At 35.6% G+C, this 24,387-nt stretch overlaps 1 protein-coding gene across 1 annotated transcript in view; it reads left to right on the top strand.

Annotated features, from left to right (window-relative positions):
• The window catches only part of LOC115598245 (palladin-like), an 85,534-nt gene extending 68,741 nt beyond the window's left edge, over nt 1-16,793 (top strand). Inside the window, exons 8-10 of the mRNA XM_030449775.1 lie at nt 4,616-4,735; nt 5,525-5,864; nt 16,667-16,793. Coding sequence (XP_030305635.1) covers nt 4,616-4,735; nt 5,525-5,864; nt 16,667-16,697 — 491 coding nt within the window. The 3' untranslated portion in view covers nt 16,698-16,793. The remainder of the gene's footprint in view (nt 1-4,615; nt 4,736-5,524; nt 5,865-16,666) is intronic.
• The last annotated feature ends 7,594 nt before the right edge of the window (nt 16,794-24,387 follow it).

Raw genomic sequence — 24,387 nt, 5'->3', positions numbered from 1 at the left:
ATCACTTCTCTTGGACTGTGCTTTCTTGTTCCTTATTTGGCTGCTGTGTTCCAGAGTTTCAACTCTAGTAACTCCCTTAGAAATCAGTCCCCTCCCTATTTCTGCTTAATGTTTGAAATACATATGTTTGAAATACAAATGTTGAAAATACATAGCAAATATTACAGAAAACCTTAAAGCCTCCCCACACCAACAAAATCAGCTTTTTGACAGCTGCTGATGAAATTCAAAACATAGAAACTTCAGTAGGTCAGCATGTATGATGGATCCATTTTTTTAATGAAAGAAGAATTCTAAATCTGTATTTCTGTTCCACTGCTGAGCAGCAAAGAAGGACTTAAACACAGCAATCTCCAGTGAGCTATCACTCAGAATTCCACTTGCAGAGAAAAACTAAAATTATCTGTCATTAAAGGTCTGATTAATCTATGTGCTATTGCCTGACAAGTTACATTTTCAGTCATAATCTGCACTCCCAAGGTACCAACAGAATTCTGGTCCTGTTTGTGACCTCTAATTAAGTTTGACTGCTCTGATTGTCCTTCCTTGCTGATGCTTCCAAAATCAAAGTAAGCTTCTCATCTTTTTTTGTACTATGTGATTATTTTTTTTAACTGCTGTTATTCCTCTTCAATTGCAAATATTTAAAACTTACTAGGGTACATTAATCATCACAGTTCTGTTGCTGAATATGTTGATTTCATCTTTGATGTATACACCTGACTTAAGTTTAAAATATCTGGCTTAGGCATCTACAGCTGCCTTGTAGTAAACTTTAGCCTAAACTTTTCCTTGACTCTGATAAATGGCTTAATATCTCCTTAAACCAAAGTACTGCTATAGGGATTGAAGTCCATGCTATCATAGCTGTACTCCTATTTATTGTGCCTGAACAGGCTAGATAGAAGTCGTCTTGGATATTGATTACATATGTGTAACCTAGGTTCTGTACCCTAAAACTGCATTATGCTGCCCACAATCACATTTGCTGTTGTTTAGTTTTCTTAGTATTTTCAGGGTGCTTTTCGAGATATCTTCAAACATAATCAGTTCTGTATATCTTTTTAAAATGTGTTTATTGAGTGACAAAAATCTTATTATATAAGCCAGAGTGGTTACCTGGCTGCACAAAGGTGTATACAAGAGCAATCATCAGAATCAGGTAAATTAAATACTTCTCTCATTGTGTTATTTAAAGTTAAGGACTCTACAGGTCTTCAATACTGCCATCTGTTATGCTACTCTGCATACTTAGTTCTCCTCTTTACATACTCCCCCTCCCTTATTATAAAAGATGCAGAGGTACCAAATGAGATGGAGTTACCCAGTGGGCATTTTGTTTTGCTGTTAGACATCTTATGTTAAACATCTGATAGCTGGGGGCCCAAGAGGGAGAATCTTGAGACAATCTTGTCTACAAGACAGTGGGGTTATGTTAGTTGGATTTTCAGCAGGAAACCACCACTGCGATCACCAGCTGTCTTTGTGTAGCAGAAAACTCATGGGTTTGAACCTACATCTGTAGAGGTAGCTCAGTTCTTTGCTTCATAATGAAAGAAGCTAATAAACTACTAATAAATGACCATACTTATTTCCCAGAATTGTTATGTTATGTGCATTACAGTGCAGGAAGCTAATGATCAGGTTTGGAGATGAAGGCACAGAGATGAGAACTACTTTACCTTAAATATAATACATAGAAACATTCTGAAGTAAACACATTGCAAGTGAAATTTGTTAAAATGCAAGTTTTCTGTCTCATCAAAGGCTGTTGTTCTTACTAACAGACTCATAAACCAAAAAGGGAAAGGATTACTCTGTAAAATGTAATATTTCTAAATAACTGACAAAGTTGTCAAGTACTCGCATGCCTAAGCATTTTACATGTTTCAGTGAACAGAATGCTTTTGTATTCATTTAGTCAAGTGTTAAACATGTTTTAAGGCCCTGAGAACAGCATTTCAGAGCTGCTTTCTGGAATTCATTTTTGTGATGAAATTATTTGTCAGCTGATGATTACCGGGAAGTAGAACAGATATTATTTACTTCAAATCATCAGATTCTACTTCGCACAGTAACAAAACAAAAATAATTACATAAATCAGGATGTAAAGCTAGAAACATACTCAGAGCACTATGCATCCTGTGTGTTTTGGAACTCTTTAATGAATACTTCTTTTGTCAAACTAATATTTTATTTCTATGCTTTCCACAGTTATAAATCTTTTGCAATGTTTACCTGGAGGTCAGTGATTCTTGCTTTTGGGGGAGCAAAATGAGTAAAGACAGTGGCAATGTGTTGCTCATATGTGCTTTTTTGTCTTTTGGTTAGTTCTTAGGCTTTTTTATGACTTCATTTAGCCAGTGTTCTTATGATTGATCGCAAATATGTTCTAGTTTGCTCATCCAGCTGAGAAGACTCAGTTTTAAACTGATTACTTTAATCACTAATTTACTTTCAATTTCTTTTACAAGGATTGCTGCAATTTACCATGTGTAATTTCCAAATATACCGCTTCAGTAAGTAAATCACATGATGGCAGAATCCTTTAGAATTCTTTTACCAGTGAAGAGCGAAGATGAACTCTTCTCATGTGATCATTTTACATACTTAAAAATCAAAAAAAGTGTTATGGACGAAGTAGCTCTGCTGTTTGGAAAGTAGGAATGCTGGTGGTTGTTATATTTTGTAGTACCTTTGCCCTCATTCAGACATTTCTCAGGATGATGAGTGTGATTTTCTTTTGCAATTCCCAGTTTTCAGAATTCTGCTGTTGAATGAACAGGAAACTAGTATGCTGCATGTATCAAATTGCATCCCCAGGGTCAGTTCAATCCAGGAGTATGCACGTGTGGTTTACAGCACAGATTCAACTGCTTGACACACCAAGACTCTAAAAAAACCTGATCTCAATAGTTCAAAAACTAGCTTGTGTTACCCATTACTTTCCTGATAAGAGCTTTCATGAGCCATTAATCTTCATCTGGGTCAGATAAGATCCAACGTGCTACAGTATTACCAGACACACCTCTTGCAGCTACACAGAATGACTGGCTTATGTTGCCAAAAAAAAGCATGTTCTGCTGTCTGAAAAACAGCTCTGTGGCAAATATTTAATTAGTCATTCATTTTTAGCACTTTTACAGTACAGTTATTTTTTTGATACATTGTCATTTACAATTGGAAAAATTCCATAACTTTTTTTGTTATCTGCCTAAACAACACAGTGGTCTGCCCTTCCCCATTGGAAATTAGGAAAGAAAAGAAGAAGGAATGATCTGAAAATGTTTTCCTTCTTTGAACTAAAAGAAATAAAGCTTACCTTACTGAGCCTCTTCTATAGAGTAACTTTCATGTGGGAGTGATTGCAGTCTGAAATATTTTTCTTCACTTTTCAGTTTCTTAATATTAGGTATATTCCACTAGTTGTGTGTTAATATGTGGGATTCCATTTATACGTCAAAAATGCTTTTTTATTTATTTATACGAGTTAACTAAAACTTTTCTGCTTTGGTTTTGAGACTCAAAAATGACCATAAGCAAATGAAACTCCTAATTAATAAAGGAAATCCATGGTGTAATTTTGTTATCTACAGTTATCTAGGTATGCTGTATAAATACTAGGATTATTTAGACCACCTATACTGTGATTTTTTAAAAAACATTATAATACCATCACAAGTGGAGATAAGATAAAGTGACATCTTTGAAGAATCTCAAAAAAAAATATGCCTAGATTAGTAAATGTGTTGATTCTAAATGGAAGGAATTGATTTAGGAAACATTACTGTGAGACCCAACCTGAAACAGGAACAATCCAGCCTTCACGCAAGTTTCCTGACTGAGGCCCTGGTGTAATCAAAAGATAGAGTGTGGCATGTCAAAATAGAATAAACAGATTTCAAACAGTTTCCAAGTACGTCTGTGTCACAGCATTCTGTAGTTTCATAGAATCTTACAATGGTTTCTGTTGTAAGGGACCTTAAAGATGACCTAATTCCAATGCTCCTGCCTGGCAGGATTTCTGGGCATGCTGTTTCGTACTTTATTTTCTGTTTATCCATTCTTACTGCTGTGAAGACAGAGACAGAAATTATTTTCCCAAATTCTGCATAAGGGGAATATTTATTCACCCAGAGTTTTTATTTCTGGACAATTTATATAGACAAGTTAATTGGAAGTGATGACTAAATACTTTCTCCTATTAATGCGTGTGAGATTTGATCTGAAATGCCGCATTAAATTCAGAAACTTCAGGGAAAGAAAGAATGCTGTAACATTCATATTGGTGGTGTTATTTAGATACCAAAACATTGATTTTTAGGAATTAGTAGTGCATATAAATGATGACAATGAGTCTGAAAAATGACTGCACAAACTTGTGGCTGAAAATTTATGTTCAAAATAGGCCCCTGTTGAAAATTTAGCTTGGTGAATTGTTTTAGATACAACGTAAATTTAGTTAAAGCCATTTATGTTGAAAGCTCTTCTGAGCTGTTCCAGCATTTCATCGTGTAAGGAGCACTTTCTGGTGTCCTTCTAACATACAATGGAAAGACATTACACAGTAGTTTAAACAGCTTAAACACAGTTTATTTTTCTCTTTATTCCCAGAAGAGATATGTACCCTTGTAATCGCAGAAACATTTCCTGAAGATTCAGGACTTTTCACATGCACAGCAGAGAATGAACATGGTTCAGTAACAAGCAGTGCACAACTAACCGTCTGTTCAGGTATGTGACAAAAGGAAAGAGCAAATTTTAATCACAAATCTTAGATAATTTCTATACCCGTTATCAGTCTATTTCTCTTGTAGAAAAGGGCTGCTTACAACAGGTTTTGTCAGCCTCAAAGTATGCATATGAAGCAAACTGAATGTTTTTATTGGCTCATTTCCTGGTTTAATGTTTTTACCTATGTAAAATACATCTTAAAGTGCCTGCCACAAGCCTAGCAGGTTTTTAAGCATTAGGGTTTTGAGACTAGATGGCAGCAGAGGCAAAATGAAAGCAGATGAAATTATGCTACCAAAAGTGGCATATGCCTTTTGTAATATAGAAAAAAAAAAAACCAACCCTATGAGTTGATATGCAGGATGTTTATATACATATTGTTGTGGAATGCACTAACCCAGTTGCCATTGCAAATGTGCCATGTATACATACGTTGTTCAGCATTTTTAATTCATTTGTCCCTAAATGATACTGAGACTGCAGGAAGAAGAAATGCTGTTTAAGCTGTTGTTGTCCATACTTGACAGTCTCAGTTGGTGGCTGGATTCCTGAAAGAGATCTAGAGGAATCTGTAAAGTTCCTTGTTATGCCCTTCCCATGGGGCAAAGTCAAAAAAAGGAGTCAGTCCTGTATCTTGTTCAGTGTAAGGTATCAACAGGAGGTCAAGAAAGACACCTGCACAGCACCAGAGATATCTCATTTTAAAAACTGAAAATAAAACATGTATGTACAAAATACCATGTTCTTTGTCTATGACTTGTCAGAGAGACTATTTTTTACTTCTTCTAGCCAACTCAGAAAGCTCTAATCATGAATCACTGACAAGAGAATCCAACAGTGATGATTTCCATCATTTCCCACCACTTCTTCCAGTTGAAATTAGCTCTCTTGAGCTTCCTCCTAAGAAACATATGGAGGCCCACCAAGCAAACAATGCTGAGCTGAGCTCTGGTATGACAGCCCTTCAGCTACAGCTCAGTTCATCTGAGGAAAAGACAAATGGTATTCATCCTATTAATGAAGTAAATGGAATTAACAGCAAGTCAAATGGTGACAAATCCATCCCACCTCCAGCTGCCTTGCTTTCACCCACAAAGGAGCCACCACCTGTGCTTGCCAAACCAAAGCTGTGAGTATTTTTTTAATTCATTTTTTGTTTCCTATCAAGTTGATATTTGTTGAAAGTAAATTAGACAAATAATGGACAATGACTGTGCCTGTCCTATGAACAGTCTTCTTACTGCTGTGATTTATGTTCCAAAGAGTTAAATTCAAGAGAGAACTGTGTTCTTTCACATCATGCTACATCAAAAGGAAGTACATTATATATAGCAAATTCTAAAGAAATATTCTAAAAAAATAAAAATAAGAGGTAGTGCTTGTTACTCTGTGCTTTCTATTATTAGTCACTGCATCTGAATGTCATAGTGGCCTGAGATTCTAGGATGCTATTACTGCTTAAACAGTGGAGAGGGATCTTTATTCTGCATATTCTTGGTTTTATATAGTCAGTGGATATTCCAGTGTGTAACCGTTGCGTTATTTCTAATACGATGTTTATATATCACATTTAACTCATTCTGTTGTCGCCAGATTACAATGGCTCTTTTATAACTAAAAGTCTGAAAATGAAAAGCTCAAGGAGAGGAGAGACAAGAGGGAAAAAAATGTAGTATTGTTTTTACTTTATGTGACTGATGATACCTTGCTTATGCAAGAGTGATCTTCTGGTGACTGTTAAACTACAGCTTGATTTTAGCATTGAGTAGACTCTTTCCGTCTCCCTCCAGAATTTTTGGAGTGTGGCAAAGGAACTAAAATGCTTTTTTTTTGGTTTGCATAAATATTCAAAGGGAACATTAATTATAAAAATATGTTTAAGAAGAAGAATGAAATGTGGTCTTCAAGCCTGGCAAGGTCATTTGCCTAATTACATGTTTTCACAGGATAACTTGCAAAATATAAAAAACCTGTTGTTTTAGGAGTCATATGCTGATTTTAAACACACAAACACATGTCTGAGGCATCAAGAAAACCAGGTTTGCTTTCTGCATTCACCATTTTTTTCTTGATGTTGCCCTTGGTCATTCTAAGCAGAAGGAAGAGTGGAAGAAGTAGAAAGACAGGGTGGTGGAATAACAGTATATAAGGTACTGATTGGATGTACTGGAGGGAGGTTGCTGAGCGTGGTGACTTTCAGCTGATGGGTATTTGGCGTGATCCAGGTAGCCCTATACCTAGTACATCTGTTGCAAGACCCATTTGTGAAAAAAGGAGATAGTGGCTCCAGCAGAGCAGAAAAAGCAAATTTCACCCCAGAGCTGTCTTTCCCAGAAGTAAGATTGCCCTACATAAAGGAAAGAAGGCTGTGTAATAGACATCCCGTTGTATAATTTTCACTGCAGCTTGTGCAAAATTTGTTTTGTTTGTAAAAATAGTTACATAAAAAACTAAGTGAATGTTGTATACAAGGTTGTTAGAGGGATGTAATTATTAGAATTCTTTCATTTGCTGTTGTCCGAATTGATGACTTTTAAATTCCTGGTGCAATATCACTTGAGTCCTGTATTTTGCCATTAAGATTTGCTATGCAGGAGAATGATCTTGATTTGAGTCAACATACATGTTTTACTTGGCTAAAGCCAATGTATTTTATTATACTGTCAGAAACTGAAATCATACATTCCCCTCAGAGTTTTCCCCTCAGAGAATTATTTTTCTCCCAAGCATAGTGATAGCATAAGAAATGGAAAGAGTGCTAACAGGAGGAGGAAAAGGAATGTCTGGCTGCAGACTTTAAATCAGCTTTCATCATTTGAGAAACACCATGCCAAGTCAAAACCTAGCAAAATAATTGCATTAAAATGAGCTTAGTAAAGTAGCTCCCAACCATGGGAGTGATCTTTCTTGAAATTATCTATGCAGTTGTATCTATCCACAGAGTAATAGTATTTGATAAAAGAAGCAACACACATTAGCACTGACATAACAAAAAGCATGTTTACTATAATTGTTTTTAAATAATGTAAACATTTGAAGTAATCTTGACTATGTAGAAAGCTCAAAGCTTCTGAATGTTATTAGTGAATTTTGGTTTTCGTAAAGACTGGTTCTGATTTTAAATTTCCTAAAAAACTTTTTCTATCTTATCTAACTCATAAATTAATTAACAGGTTCATCTGTGAACTCTCCTCAAAACAATTTATTTAGCCAGCACTGGAATTAATTTCCAAGGCTTTGGGAATGACAGGCTGGTTTTGGTTTGGTGGTGTTGCTGTTTTTATTGTTGCTATTATTTTTATTATTAATTAAGAAGAAGCAGAGGCTGAGCACCTTCTTGAATTATGAAATACATTTGCACCTGGGCAGTGCAGGTGTAAATAATACCTATAAATAATGATTGACCACAATTCAATCCAGTGCAAGAGCTGGCATGCTACAGAGTTACTGTAGCCATTTTCAGACTTGAAAAGTATTTTTGAAGTTCTACAAAATGCTCAGTTTGTTGTTACAAACACTTAAGTATTCCTTAATCCACAATATTAGTTGTTGCCTCAGTCTGGTGCTGAAGATATTTAAAACAGAGTTTAATGTGATAATAGCAAATTTTTCTGGGAAAAGTATATACAGAGTTAACTGGTAAAGCAGTCAATGCCAGGAATTTTTGTAACATGGAATTTAGAAGGTAATAATTCTAAATATGATTCATATTTTAACGTGCCTTTTTTTATGACATGAGTTCATGTAGACAACAGAGGAAGAACTGTTTAAGTGAGACCAAAAAACTTCAGAGTTCTGCAATTCTGATCTCTGCTGCTGTGACCTGTTCCAGTCTGTCATACTCAGTGATCAGAAAGAGTAATTAGTGAGTGTCATTCTCTTCCATGGTCCTCCCTTGTAGGTGCAGAGACCAGCTGTAGGTATTGATAGCCTTCTTTCTACCACTGATCTGTTAACATAAATGTAAAAGAAGCTAGCAGGAAGTGACATGTTTGACACTCTTAGAGTGACCAACCTTCTTTTCATTGCATTCTTGTGAGAAGTAACATTCTGCATGGGCATGCTTCACACATGGTGTGAAGAAGATGAATGCACAGAATTCCTGAATTCTGTCTCATCCAGTTATCTTTTACAATGTTTTTTGGTTTAGGGGGTTTATTTGTTTGTTTGTTTTGGGGGGTTGGGTTTTTTTGTTTTGTTTTGTTTTGTTTTTCCGTGAAAATCAAAGGCAGGTATTAATTTTGTAAAAAAGAATACCTGCTAAGAGTGAAAAGCAGCAAGATATAGTTCATGGCAGTTTATGAACTTGTTGATAATCACCATTTTCTTTGAAAGATATGGCCATATTATTCCTTTTTTTTTTTTTCACAAGATTGTGTGGGGTTTTTAAATATATTGAAAAGTATTTTTAAATAGTACACAGAATAAATTGATCATAGTTTGAAAGACAGCAGCCACTTTATATCTAACATTAATAAGGAAAAACTGAGATTATAATTAAAATTATTTCTTAAACATAAGGTATTAATCTGGTTGATATACATGAAATGCATTGCTGTGTGAATTTACAGAATTTCCTTAACTAGAAACACTTGCTTTCTGGTTGTGAAAGTGATACTATTGCTTGAACAGAAATACTTGTCATTTCAGCCTCCTCTCTTCATCAGCTGCATTTTTTTCACAGTTTCTTTTGTTTTGGAACTGATGCCTCAGACATATTTTGCAGATAGGCATTTCTATAATGTTTCTTCTGCATTTTATCAAAATGTTTATTTCACTATTTTTCACTCATCACTGAAATTATTCTTAACTTGATCTTTCTAATAGCAGTTTGCTTAATATTGAATTTGCTTGCACTTCTAGTCATGTACATGCTATGATGGTTGTAATGCCAGTCCTGCCAGTCATTGGGTTTTAAAGATACAGCAAGAAATAATTATTTCCTTATTAAGTGTTTGTGATATATGCATGTACAAGTAATAAGTCACTGATTAGACTTTATGAGGAAGACGTGGATAGAAAAAAGAACATAGGAAAATAGACAACAATCCAATGGAATATACAAAAGTCAAATGCAAGTCCCCAGTCTGGCCTAGGACAGCTTGGGCTACTGGGCTCCCAGCCTGAAACACTTGTGCTGGGAGCTTTGCAGACTTCCTATTTGTTCCTATGCAGATTAACATTCTGAAAGTAGTGAGACGACATGATGTAGGAAAACTGTTCCACCCAGTTCTACTAATGTATATATGAACGCTATGTGCTCAAGCAGCTTAAATTAAAAAAGATTGACCACAGAAATGCTCAACTTGAATGTTAAACAGCAATTTATTTAAGTTTTTATTTGGGGTTATTGCATCTTCAGAGAAAAACCTGAATAGAAAACCAGTTCTGCATAGCTGGAATGGTCCACAGAGCAGAGCTCTGCTGCTATTATTTGTATGAAACAAGTAATGGAGCCTTTCCCGACTATGAGAAAGATCCCCCACCTTCTATATGTGGTTCAACAATGAGCCACATGCTAGTGTGTTTTCCATATTTCTCCAAAAGCTATTAAAAAACAAAACCTGGTCGCATTAATTTTAAATTATAACTGCCAATCAGAAACACTTTCAGTATATATTCAAGATATATTTGCTACAGGAAAAATGTGAGAAGTGGAAGTTTTGTCATTACAGAATCCAAAGAGAAAAAGAAATCAGGCCAACCAATTACAAAAAATTATGTAGTTGTACAAACAGCAATTTAAATGAGAAATTTAAAATTCCATGGAGTCTGAAAATTCCCTTTACAAATATGTACTCTGATAGAAAATAAGACATTGGTTCATATCCCCTGAAATACTTTCTATTAGAAAAAAGACACTAAGAAGGGTATAATCTACATGCCCATATTCTATAAGGCTGAACAAAATGGAAAGCTGTAAACAATGATAGTGTTTCACTTAGAAATGAACAAGGCAATCTTCATCTGTATATGAAAATTGTGATACATTTCTTTTGTCTGGGAGTTACTGATCACAGTAAACATGCTACTTTGCATTCATGAGCAAAGGTCTATCAAGGACGACTTCTTTAATTTTATCTTCTGTGCTTTTTCAAGGTGGATAAGGACCTTTGGATTCTATCCTGCTAATAAAGTCTACCCACAATAAAACTTTGATCTACACATATTTTCTATTGTAGTAGAAACAACCAGTAGTAACAATTTGGTAAAATGTAAAGTAAAATAACTAGACACAAAGTTAATCACTTGATCATAGTAAAAGTCCTGAGCATTCACTACATCTCTTTTCACAATTCATATCTTAACAGTTCATTTTTAGTGCTTTTATTTCTCTCTCACTTCATACCAGTATTTTTTTAAACAGTATTAGAATTTTACCAGGGAAAGCTTTTGTAAAGAATTCCTACTTCAGTAGCTACTAATCAACATGCCTAGTTTGTACTAGGACTATGGTTTGTGATTTACCAATAGCAAATAGTATCTAAAAATAGAGAAGGCTTGGAATGTACCAAGAAGCAGGGGTTTGTCTACACTTTTTCAGGCCTTTTTCTTAAGTAAAATTTGCAAATCCTGAGGAGGACCAAAAACTATTAAGATGCCTTCTGGCACAGGTGGACTTAATGCAATAGATTATGTTAATTGAAACAAAGTTCCTTAGTGAACTTAGTTGACTTAATGAACTTCCTTAGTGAACTTAGATGACTGTGAATAATTCAGACCATTTGGAGATGGAGGAGAGGAAATAGGAAGCATTATGAAATAAAGGTTGAAAGTTACATTCATTTATCATGGTCTGAATCTCTTTTAAAGAGTGAAGAACATGTTTAGTTTATAAAAAAAATCAGTGGAACAAAGCATTTTGTGGTATATATATATAGATGTTTGCATGTATGAGAGATAAAATATTACAGACAATAGGATGTTGCAACTGTTGAGACAGCTACTTATTTTAAAAGTATGCATGGAGACCCAATGAGAGGTCTAGAATCAAAATCATTCTCTTTTCTTCAAGTTATAATGATGCTAAATCCTAAATCTTCCTACACATCTTTAAGGTGTTCTGTCTTTATATTCTGATAACTAAAAGAACTTCTAAAAATGTGGCTCTTTCCTAGAGAACTGCTAACAATGTAAGTACCATTTTCCTTAGGAAAATGAAGACACAGTTTTGCTGAGGCAACTAGATTTTCTCTACTTAGTATATTAAAAATATATAAATTCCTAAAACTTGTGCAAAAATTACATAATTGAGTTGTATCCAGTTCTATCAGATCTAGTGGATCTGCATGAGCCTTGAGAGATATAAAACTATTCTAGTTCTACCTCAAGTACTGATCTAATTGATCTGATGCTGCATAGTAATGACACATTTGTTGCTATTGTCCCAAATTCAATTTAATGAGACAGTTCTGATCTCTGTGATTACTCATTTAGACATTAGGGTCATATGAAAATGTGGCAACAATTTGTTTAATATTCCTCAAAATAGTCACAGATAACTTGAATATTGAAATGTTGTGTTGTTTGGTCTGCTGTTAAAGGCGATTTGCTCAGCCCATAGAAATGGAGGGATGTGGATTCTCAGGGGAGAGTGGTAAGAAGTAGGTTCCCAGGGAGGTGGTGGAGTCACTAGCCTTGGGGGTATTGAACAAATGGGCACATGTGGAGCTTCGGGAGATAATTTCTTGATCACAGTGGTGTAGGACTGATGGTTGGGCTTGATGACCTTGAAGGTTCTTTCCAACCATGATGATTCAATGATTCTAAGTAACTCATATTTTACTAGTTCCTGAGGTGACTTTCGTGACTTTAGCTTTACAAATAGAGGTTAAAATGTAATAACAAATGAGTACTGTAGCTTATTAAATGAAATATTACAATAGGAAATGTTTGTTTATGTTCAACTTGTTGTGTACCACTTGTACATTTCATGTCTACTCACCCATGGAATGTTTCAGAAAAACATTGGGAACATCAGCTTCTTGCCAACAGAAAATGCAGTACAGCACTACTTCAGGACAGAATAACATTTATTTTAGAGTACAGATTTCAGACAGTAAGTTTATCAGCTCTGTATAACGGCTGTTGGTTGCTGACCTTGCTGAAAATTTCTAGCAAATTCTTTGAGTTCTCTGAACTCACTTGTTCTTGCTTTTATGAGAATCTGCATGCTTTTAAACATCGTAACCTGTTCTAAATTTTGTTTTTATACAACTTAGTATTCTCTATAAATCAGAACCTGTTTTTAGATATGGTCAAAGGATTTGTCATAAACTGTCAGAAAAAAGCTGGTTTACAGCCCAAGTATTTTGCTTCTTTAATTTGTGGTTAGAAGGACAGTTATTTTTCTTTCCCAATACAAGGGAAAATGCTTAAACTTCAGAAAAAGTGAATGAGAGAGAAATATACTTCCTAAAACGAGAGAGTATTATAAACATAAAATATTTAGTATTCTAACCCTGCTACAAATGCAAAATCAATTCTGAAGCAACACAGGTATTTTTGTAAGTTTTCTTTTAGAAATAAATTTCAAACATCACAAATAGCCAAACCATTAACTTTCAGATCCACATTTTCATTTGCAATGACTTGACTTGGATTTCTTTGGCTTTTCTGGAATATCCACTTAATATCCTATGTGTATGTAGCTTCTTGGAAACAGATTTTAAACCCAAGTTGTATTGTAGCTTATTTTAGCCAGAAATTCAAATGGATTTTGGGTTTTTTTGATACCACTGAATCCTTTTCTTTTCTTTGGTTGGAAAGGGACAGATTTTTGTAAGATCCTTTGAAAAGAGCTTTGTATGTTAACACAAAAGTAAGGAGAAGGAGGCTTTCAGATACTAATAATTTAATCTCTTTTGAATATTTGCAGACCATAGTAATTAACATTCTGTAAATTCAAGAAAGATCCTTTAGACTTGTGATGGTTGGAGTAGAACCCATCCACATTCCTTACCACTCCTCGGAGCCGTATTACACACATCTTCTAGAATGTGGAAATAATAGGGTTATCAGATAATTTCTTTTATGAACAAATATTATCTAAAATGTAATTTTGTTAGGTCTACAGTTATGATAGTGGATAAGAGTACACATGTATATGGATTCCTATGATAATTTAAAGGATTCCTTTACTTTAAAATATTTTCTAATACTCAAGAGGAAGTCTCAGTCTTACCAGTTTAGAAATGATGTATGATAATCATTACAGTAGGCATGTGGTATATTGAATGTGACTTCACTTTCAATTTTGTGATTTTTAATCTGAAAAAGATTTTTGCCGTCGTTTTGGTTTATTAAGAGTTTGTGGTTGCTCTTTTTTTCCTTTATTTGATGGTTGTATATGTATGTCTGAAGCTAGTTCCAGGTTTATTGATGGACTAGATAAAACATATTACTATTTCAGAAGTATTAGGATGCTGTGTGCCTCCAATTCTTCAGATTCAAAATTAACACTTGACCTTTCTCTACTGGCTTTGACTGCAAAAAACTGTGTATACAACTACCTCCTCAACATGATTCCAATAGTAAATCTGAAGAACCCGCTATCTCTCCACAGAGACAGTGTCAACTTAGCTATACAGTTGATGGATCAGGAGATCTACTAAGCTAAGACCCATCCAGATGTATGTCATAAAACTGTCAAAAATGTTTAGTTGTTTTTTTTTTTATTCCAGTACAGTAAAACACTAGTTTCAGATAGAGAAACTGTTAGCTACTCAATTAAGTGCATGCAGTTGTTCCATCCTCTATGTAGAAGGAAACTCAAACATCAGTTAGAAGTATGACACTTCTTTTGACACTTCATGTGAGGTTTTCACAGCTCACTTCACTTGATCAATTAAGCTTTGTCATCTGTTTATCTTCAGCATGTCTTGAGTCTCGTTGATGAGGCTGGTTTCACATGGTCATTTAGAGGTCAGTCTTCATAAAATCTGCTAGAAGTCATTTTGTAGTCATCTAATCTAAGCTTGCTGAACTGAAATCAACTTTTTTTTTAATAAATGTTATTTATGACAAAATAAGCTGTCAAAGCATCACAGAAAATGTAAAACTGCTAATGCATTTGCAGCTTCTGCAATGAACCCACATTATTTAGAGTTTTTGCCAGTGCATAGTTGCAAGGTCACCTTTATGTGAGAGTGTTCTTAAGCATTCTCATTCTCTCTTAATTTGCATCTAGAGCTAAAGATTTTTATTTTCGGTACAGTTTCATTTTACCAAACTGCCAGAAGACATTTCAGGTAGAGTAACCCTGATCCTTTAAGACTGGTTTGTTCAGCTCAGTCACTTTGAAACAGCCAGCCAAAGCACAGCAGGTTATTCCAAGTGACTGTAAACATGCACTGGGAAGGAGAGTAGACAGTAGTTGTTTCTGACCAATTAATTACACGCTTTCGCTTATTTTTTTTTAGTGGGCGGTTGATTAACCCAATGACCCACAAATACTCCATGGCAAGCTTAGAAAAGTATTCTGTTTCAAGAATGTTTTTACAGTACATATTCTTTTGTTGCTATACATGTTCTTTTATAGAATTTTTAATGCTAAGAATAATTTCCAAGCAAGAGATTCTGACAGCAGCAAGTGAAGGAAGTGCTGTTTAAAAGTGTAAAAGTTTAAAAGTTAAAATGTTTGCTGCAGCAAACCCATGTTTCTTAAATGGCTAAGAGAGTTTTCTGGCCTTCTGTGACTTATATGGCTTTTCTCATATATGGTTTCTCATAGGCTTTTGATAGATTCTCAGTAGTAGGTAACACTAGTGATACACACTCCAGGAGGCCTCTTCTGCTTTGCCTTACTTACCAGTTCTGAAAGATGTGAGAGGTGTAGTTTAGGCTGTAGTATCCTATTTGCACTTTCAACAAATGTATGTCAAAACTTCTCTCAGCCTATTCACAGCCAGCCTGGTCTCTTGGGGCTCCTTCCTTTGGAAGAACCAGCCCAGGATGCTGTTCCAGGTGAGAAGCAGTACATTCAGCAGATGCCTGCACAAAATACTTGTCCTGGAACTAGGGGTGGGGGAGGCAGCAAGCAAACAATGACAAATTAAAACATCTGTATATGAAGCCATGGCTTCAGAATTCCTGCTATTCCAGTTCCTGATCAATAATTCTACTAGAAGAAATGATGTTGTCTTGGTTTGTTTTTTGGCTTTATTGTTTTTTTTTTTCATAACTATGCAGTATAAATGGGGTTTAGTTTAACAGAAAGGACTTTGAGCCCAGGTTCTTCATCCATGAGTTCATTTGCTCCCTCTGTTGCTGTTTTTTATTTCTCTTCATGGATTTACAGTCCTTTGTGGCCTGGTAACTGAAAAGACAAAGCTGCTATAAGATGTATCGGAGAAAATCAAGCTCCAAAGAAACACCTGCAATTGATTTGTACTCTTATTAGTGAATTTCATCCCATACTGTAGAAAAATATGAGAGAATGCTCACTCATTTGGAGAGTTGTAGAAACTTCAACAAGAACTGAACAGTGTAACAGCACTGCAACTTTCCAGTATTTTGTTGTCCTGTGTTGTTTCCTTTCCTGCCCATCCTCTGTCCTGTCCCCCTCCCCTCAGTTCTTATCTCTTCAAACATAGTAGCCTCTCCCCAAATTCCTCCCATTTTTCAACTGTTTACTGAAAGCCAGATAAACCCTTTGAGAATCAGCAAATACACGCCTTCTTCAAGGTGAGTTTATCTTTCTTTCTGTTGCACAGTGATAGTGCTATTGGGAATCTTGTATTGTGTACCTTTAGCACCAGTTATTGGCTTCCAAATTTCTCTAATACAACTGTGAATTTTGCTTCCTGGATGATTTGGGAATGAAGCATAAAAAATTGTGTGTCTCTGAGGTGACAAATAAATAATTATTTAACAGAAATTCTATTTCTGTCACCTGAGAGTCAAACTCTACAAAAATTTGTATTAGCAGAGAGAGGTGAGAAACTACAGCAATGGTGCCTAGGGGGATGAAAAAGAGACTAAACAGGAGGGGAAAAGATAGAATTCCTAAAATTACTGATGGAGAATGTTTCTGTTCCACTTCAAATTTCCATTCTCTGTCCCCAGCCACATGTTCATGTCCCTCAGGTTGTGCCAAAACTGTTTATGTGTCTCTGAAACAAAAATTTCTTTAAATGTAACGAAAATGTTATAATATATTATTCATATGTATACAAACAATGTATATTTGTTGTTGCTAGCTGTCAAAGTGACATCACCAAGGCTTTTTTTGGTTTTAATGTCAGACACTAGTATGCAATATCCTGAGGTTCTGAGACCAGTATTGTAAATGGGGCTGTATCTGTTTTTCTTCTGATCATAGATCTGCTTTTGGAAATAAAGTTCCAATTTTTTTTAGAAAATGTGTATGTACAATTGCATGTAGTGTTTATATTAGAACTTAGTCTAAACATGCATTAAAATGGCTGTACTCTACCTGTGTTTGGATGCTTGTGGGTGGCTGCAGTATAGACCCATGTGCACTGATATGAGCTGTATACTGCAGCTGCTTTTTCTCGTTTTGAAGAAATTACTCTTAAACTTTTTCTTTACACAAATTAAAAACTTAGTAACCTTCCACTTTCTTTTACTGAAGATGAAATGTAAAAAAGGATTTTCCTGGTAAGATGAAAAACATTGGCTCCTCCAGACAGAACAATCAAGCATTTCAGAATGAATTATACTAACGTGCTGAACTAGACTCTTTTCCCTGTGGGCATGTATCTGTTTGCATGTATTTATCAGTCTGCTTGAAAACAGCATGAGGAACACTCATGCATTGCCTTTTAGAGAAGAATCTGAATGGGGTGGGTTTTTAATTTTTTAGGAACAAGCTTTCCTAGGGAAGATTGTAGGCATTTACTGTAAAATAGAAGCTTTAAACACTTTTCTTACACTGATTTTCACAGAGCATGAGTTGTTTCTTTAGTTTTTTTCGTTGAGACAATTAAGTGCTATAGTTTAACAGTGAAGTATGCTGTAATTCCCTAAATCCTAGTTTAGCATCCTTAAGGGAGGTAATTCAGGAAGCCCATACTTTCTTGTATTTTCTTGATTGTCACGGTATGCTACTTCTTTCTTTTTACTCATGACCACCCATGAGGCACTTTAAACTTAATCTGAATGCTGGGACATTAACAAGTTCAAATGCTTCCAGACTTAAAACAGTTCTCATAATACTGGGTCACTTACTTACTCCATTTAATATTTTAGTAGTCAATGTTTCATGAAAAAACTTACTGATATGTTGAAGTTATGACTTCATGGCCTCAAAATCAGGTTAGGTCTGGTATTAATGGGGGTACTTTGCAGAGTACAGGTTTAGCTGGCAAACACCACACACGGCAATTACAGCTATTGATGAACTACTGGAATTAGTTTCCTTTGTGACAAGTTCTTTGTCCAGCATTTGACATATAGCAAATGCTTACTGCTCACTGTGAAAGAGGTTGCTTGCAAAGAAGTACAAGTTACTCATGCTGCTTAATTCACACTGAGAAAGCTATATTAGGAGGACAGTCATGTATCATCTCCTGTGTGGTTGGTAATGGGGGGAACCTCTTACAGGGGTTGTTTGAGATGGTTAATCTGCAGAGCTCAGGGAAACTTCAATGTTCAGGTGTCCCATCAAAATGTGTTCTGATTTTATCCCCTGAGAAAGACTCAGGATGCACTATGCCCTCTTCTCAAATTTTATTTCCACATCAAGGAAGCCTGATTTTATTGTTTTTCTGATTCCCTTGATGTCCTTGCTATTGGTCATTTACTAATTTCTAAACTAGGTTGTTTATAGTTCCCACTCTACACATTTTTTTAAAACCTCCACATTTTGATTTCTTAACACTTCACAAATTAATCTCCAAATTTACATTAAACAGAAAGTTTAGATTTTTATTACAAATGGCAGTTGTAGCCATAACATGCCATGATGTTTTTTTTCCTCTATGATTTGGCTGTTCATTTGCAGGGACACAGTTACACATAACCTATGTAGCTTTTGATTTATTTTTGTATACTTCCTCTTTTACTTCTTCCCCAGACGTTCTCTGTACTAAAGATCAAAAAATGATTCAGATTAAAATGACGAATCAGCTATGTATAATAAAGACTAAAATCTCCTTCAGTTCTTTTTCATTCCAAAATAAATAATTTTTTTTTTAAATGAAACTTTGTACCTCAACCATGACCTGGGGACAGATAACTGAAAGTGCTGAAGCTCCCAAGGGAAGAATCCTAACAAGTGCTTGACAGTGTTCTGCAGAATATCAAAACCAACATCAGGTCAGTCTGTGTTCTGGAGCAAATATGAAGCAATAGTCCTGAAATTTATTTGTGGTCAGAATTACTCTGATGAACTGGCCCAGCATCATAGGTTACTCTTAGTATATCCTGAAGGGCTCTTTGCCAAGTTGTGCAAATGCTTGAGGAAGCTCTTGAAAGACTTTCAAGATAGCTTCCCTCCCCCCACTCTCTAGCCGTAAGACATAGAATCATAGAATCGGCTGGGTTGGAAGTGACCTCAGAGATCATCAAGTCCAACCCTTGATCCACTACTGCTGCAGTTACCAGACCATGGCACTGAGTGCCACATCCAGTCTCTTTTTAAGTATCTCCAGGGATGGAGAATCCACTACTTCCCTGGGCAGCCCATTCCAATGTCTGATCACCCTCTCCATAAAGAAATTCCTTCTAATATCCAACCTAAACCTTGAGACAACCTAAACAACTTGAGACCGTGCCCTCTTGTCTTGCTGAGAGATGCCTGGGAAAAGAGGCCAACCCCCACCTGGCCACAACCTCCTTTCAGGGAGTTGTAGAGAGTGATGAGGTCTCCTCTGAGCCTCTTCTTCTCCAGGCTGAACAGCCCCAGCTCCCTCAGCCTCTCCTCATAGGATCTGTGCTCAAGTCCCTTCACCAGCCTGGTTGCCCTCCCTTGGACCTGCTCCAGGACATAACCTGTGTCAAGGAAATTTAGCCAGACAGACTGCCTCACAGATCTCTTGGTCCAGAGATAACTGTGGTTTAGATTTAGCTGCACACAAATGAGTTTAGTTTTATGGTTCAATAATATTTTTTCAGTTGAGATGAGCACTTTCAAACACAGTTGTATGGTTTAATTCATTAGTGTATGCAATAAGGGTGAATTATAGATACAAGAGACCCAGTAGGGACTCTTCCCAGAGGAAGCCTCCTGTTGCCTTACACAGCCAACATCCTCAGACTTTGCAACTGGACAGCAGAAGGAGAGATGTGGGTGGCAAATGTGTATATTGGGAGGTTTCTCTCTGCCAGTAGCATAGTCAGCAATGCACTCCCAAAGTGAAAGTCATTGCCAGTGCGTAAAGTTTATTCAAGTAAGTTGTGTTTTTTCAAATTACCCCTCCCTCCAGCAACAGAAATGTAGAAACCAGGCTGTTTTGCCAAGCAGGAATCTGCTTCTCCTCCTTGGACTCCTACTTGGAAAATTAAAGAAGGAATGGGACCCTTGTGCTGCCCATATTTCTAAATTGCTAAAATCCTACTGTCATGTGAAAACAACAAAAAGTAGTATTTCATAACACCATAGCCCTTTAGTTGGTATCCATACAGAGAAGAATTTGAAAATTACTGCTTATTGTTCTTGAAGAAGGGCAATCATCCATATTAATTATTGTGAGAAACAGTTTATAGAAAACAGTTTTGCTTAAATTTTTATGTCTTTGGATGCTATTCATATCTGATTTGAAACGGTTACACATTTTTTATGCATGTTGCATGCATAAAATAAATGTTGTTGTAATTTCCACATGGTCTGTTGTTTTCACAAGTTCTTTTGAATTGCTACAAACATCAACATTCATGTAATAGACTGAAAAAGATTATCTACCTCTCTGGTTTTAATTTGTGACTTCAATATATGATTATTAACCACTAATGTTTGTTAAGTAAATCATTCCACACCATTTCAGGGGTGACTGCAAGATGCAATGGACCATGTATGCTCTTGGTGTCCAGAGAGCTTTTTTTAATTTTGCAAGCTAGGAACAGAGGGCACTTGAATCAATGTGGAGAGAAAAAATGGTAAAAGAATCATATTCTCAGAAATGAGCTGGCTTTCTTAATTGGATGGAGTTCTACACTCCCCATGAAATATCTGTAACTTTCTACTCAGTGAATTTGCTATTTGCAAATATTTGTTTCATATTTTCTTTTAAAAAGTAATCTAGATATTCTCATTATATGTTGTTTGTCCAGTATTTTAAGTATGGAAGTTTATGACTTGTAACTTTCTTCACCTGCAGTCTCAGACATCACATATTCCTCAAGGAGATATGCAGCAGAATTTAATGTCTTCATAATGTTTTAGTGTCTAGGTTTTTGACTGGCTCACGCTGCACCAAGGCGAATATTTTACTACAAAAAAAGAGTAAACCTGTCTCTCCCAGTCACCATCTTAAGACTTTTTCCTCTGTGAAAGCACCAGAAATCATGCAGCTGAATTAGGTAACTGATACAGTTAAAAAGCAAGCTAAAAAACAAACAACAAAATCTAGGTTTTTAGCCATATCGCTGCCCTTTCAGTATTGGCCCAAATTTAAATCACATTAAATTAATAGGGAAACTGTAAAACTGTACCCTTAGTGTGGAAGACAGCTTCAGCACACCCTTAATAAAAGTGTTACTCATGGTGCAAAGTATTTAGAAAAGGGTTTGTTGAAATACAGACCAATATGAGATGTGACTGACTGTCCTATGCAGTGGTACAGAAGTCAAGTTTCTTGTAAGAATGGCTCATTAGCAATACTTCAGGGTAATAGTTATTGTTTTGATTCTGACATGACTCCCTACAGAATAAAAATCTTGACATTGATAAATGTCTTGAAAGGCTTCCAGGAATGCTTTAAAACTTTCACAGTTGGGGTTTTCTTGCACAGAAACTCTACCTGCATTAGTAACTAAATTATATATTCAAAGAAAGGCAATGAGGAAAGAAACACATTAGAATTTCTCATTTTATTTTTTGTTTTCTGCCCAATTAATGGATATTGTCATGCATGTGTTACAGTATGATGTGAAGGATTTATTGCTCTTCATTAGCAGATCTGTTTGGGCTTATTGGAAATGTAATATTATTAAACCAATCAGAAATATTACACCAGACTTTAAGAGTTGCAAAGCCTGTTTTCTATAGTATGGCTATGTCTAACTTCACTTCTTCAAGTTGTCTGTTTTGTAAATCACTTTCAGAGTTGCAGAATATTTTTCAAAGCTGGACTATCAGTATAGATCCACAGAATTCCTTCTTTGTATTTACAGCTGCTCTATAATAAATTCCATCTGTGTTTTATCTATATTTGTATTGATTTTTCAGCTATGCTAGCTTATGTCTGTCCTCTGCCTAACTAACCCTGAAGTCAACCAAACTGGTGGTTGTTCAGACAATTTCAGATGGCATTTGCTTAGTTTACTCCCTTTTAAAGTAGTTTAGGAAATCCAACTCAAATGTTTCTGTTATTTGACAACCCTGTTTAACTTTTCCAGCTTCACCCCCTTTATTCTGAATTTCATCTTCCTGAATATTTTCCAGTTCTAGAGAGAAGGCTTAGAAACGTACCTCACCTTTAGCTATTTTCATTGTTCATTTCTTTCTAAATTTCTGGGTTTGTTTGCCAAGCTATGGATTTTTTTTTCTCCTAAGCCTGATTTTATATATATTTTTGCTTTGTGCTACTGTGCATTTGTCTTTTAAGACATAGTTAAATAATCCTGGCATGTATCCTAAACTCAGTTACTTTAAAGGCAATTAGGGTGTGCAAGGAACACAAGATCAGATGTTTGGAATATGGTCCAGTGGAGCTGCTTTTTTTTTCCCTGTGAAATAATTATTTATCTTAAACAATTTCCACGACTCTTGGAAACTTCTTTCACTTCTCAGCTAATATGTGTTCCATTAGCATTTTTTGGCATGAAGCCAGCGGATTCCCGGATTCCTTCAGGCTGAACTGAAGTACAGAAGTACAGTTTGCTTTTTTTTTTTTTTTTTTTCTCTTGTTGTTTGTTGTTGGCTTTGTGTGTTTGTTTTGCTTTTTGTTTTGTTTTTTTAATTTGGTTTTCTGTATGACATGATACAGCTTAGATACAGTGACTATTGGGATGCTGGGGTTTGGTGGCTTTTAGTCTCCCAGACTAGTGATTGGCATTTCGGCTCCTTATTTCAAAAGCTGAGACCTTTACAGATTGTTTTATTGCAGATGATACAAGATGCTGTCTAGGCAATATCTGATTAAAGTAAGATAACAAATTACTCTCAGTGATCAGACTTACCAGGCTTATTTTATTTTTAGAGAATCCCGTCCCAGACCATGTATCAGATCATACTATCAGCAATACCATTCTGCTGGCAGTATTATTTAGAACATGTTTTTCTCATAGGAAATTTCTCAGGAAATTTAAAAAAAAAACCAAAACCATGTTGTGCTACCTTTTATACATACACATGGAACTGTTCCCTCACATCACATCAAAATGAAGCTATACAGTATTTCTTAGAAAAAAAGGCCAGGAAATAGTGATGCGAATCAATTAGTCAAACAGGCACAGCTTTTTGAAGGTCCTAAGAAAACATAAATTAGTGTAATTACCTATCTCACTGTATCCAAGCAAGAACTCTGCATATTTTTCCCTAGGGAGGGCTGGGAAGAACAAAAGATCCTCTAAGCACAAGAATATTCAAGGAAATTAAAGTAATTTATGGCAGTAATGAGACACTGGCTTTTTTGTGTACCAGTGGAAAAGGTCAGCTAATGATAAGAGGAGGCTGTGTGCAGCAATTAGTTCAGAGGTCAGTAACTATACTAGACTTTACTCCTTTTTTCATTAAAAAAGTAATACCCATTTTGGTGTGGTTTGTTTTCTGGTTGTTTTTAAATACAATACTCTCAGTACAGTGACATAAATCACACTATGCTTTAAAGAAGCAAAGGAATACTTTGAGAAACTTCTGAATCAACCACAGGTGACACCTGTTGTAATTCGAAGGGCATAGTGATAATAATCAAAGTGGGGAATTTCCCTCTCCAGTTTTACTACCTTTTACAGTTTTTACAGTTAAAACCCTGAGGAGTTCCTCCCTTTGGGATATGCCTTATGGTATCCTGAGAAAAAACACTGTGACATTGGTATGAATAGTCAAGTGACCATGATTAAGAAATCTCTTGGTAGAAATTTGTTTGTTTGTGCATGGCTTATCCTAAATTGATTCCACTTGTCCTATTTTTGGAGATGCTGACTTGCTGTTTAAAACTGGTTCTGTAGAGATTAACTAAGGGAATTCATCCTCATGGGTCATCAAACTTTTAGCTATGCTACATTTGAATTGATGGTGAGTTATTTTACAGCAGCATTCCCCACTAATTCCCCATTAATAAATATTATTCTTTTATTAAGAAGCTGAAGGGAGGATAGGTTTTACAGAATGGCAGAGTGCTATGTTGTAAAAAGAACACTGTAGTTCTTTCAGAACAGACTCTCCGTAAACTGAACAGATGCCACAGCAAAAATGAAGATTGTTCCATTAAACAAAACATCTTTAGGGAGTTCTCATTATGCCAAAACCAGAAAAAGAATTACTGTGGATTTGGAAAAGAAGTAATGTCAGTATATGTTTGGGAATT

Source organism: Calypte anna, chromosome 4A (assembly GCF_003957555.1).
Source record: "Calypte anna isolate BGI_N300 chromosome 4A, bCalAnn1_v1.p, whole genome shotgun sequence".
NCBI lineage: Eukaryota > Metazoa > Chordata > Aves > Apodiformes > Trochilidae > Calypte > Calypte anna.
Note: the sequence above shows the minus strand (reverse complement) of the source record. Positions and strands in the feature narration are given on the sequence as shown.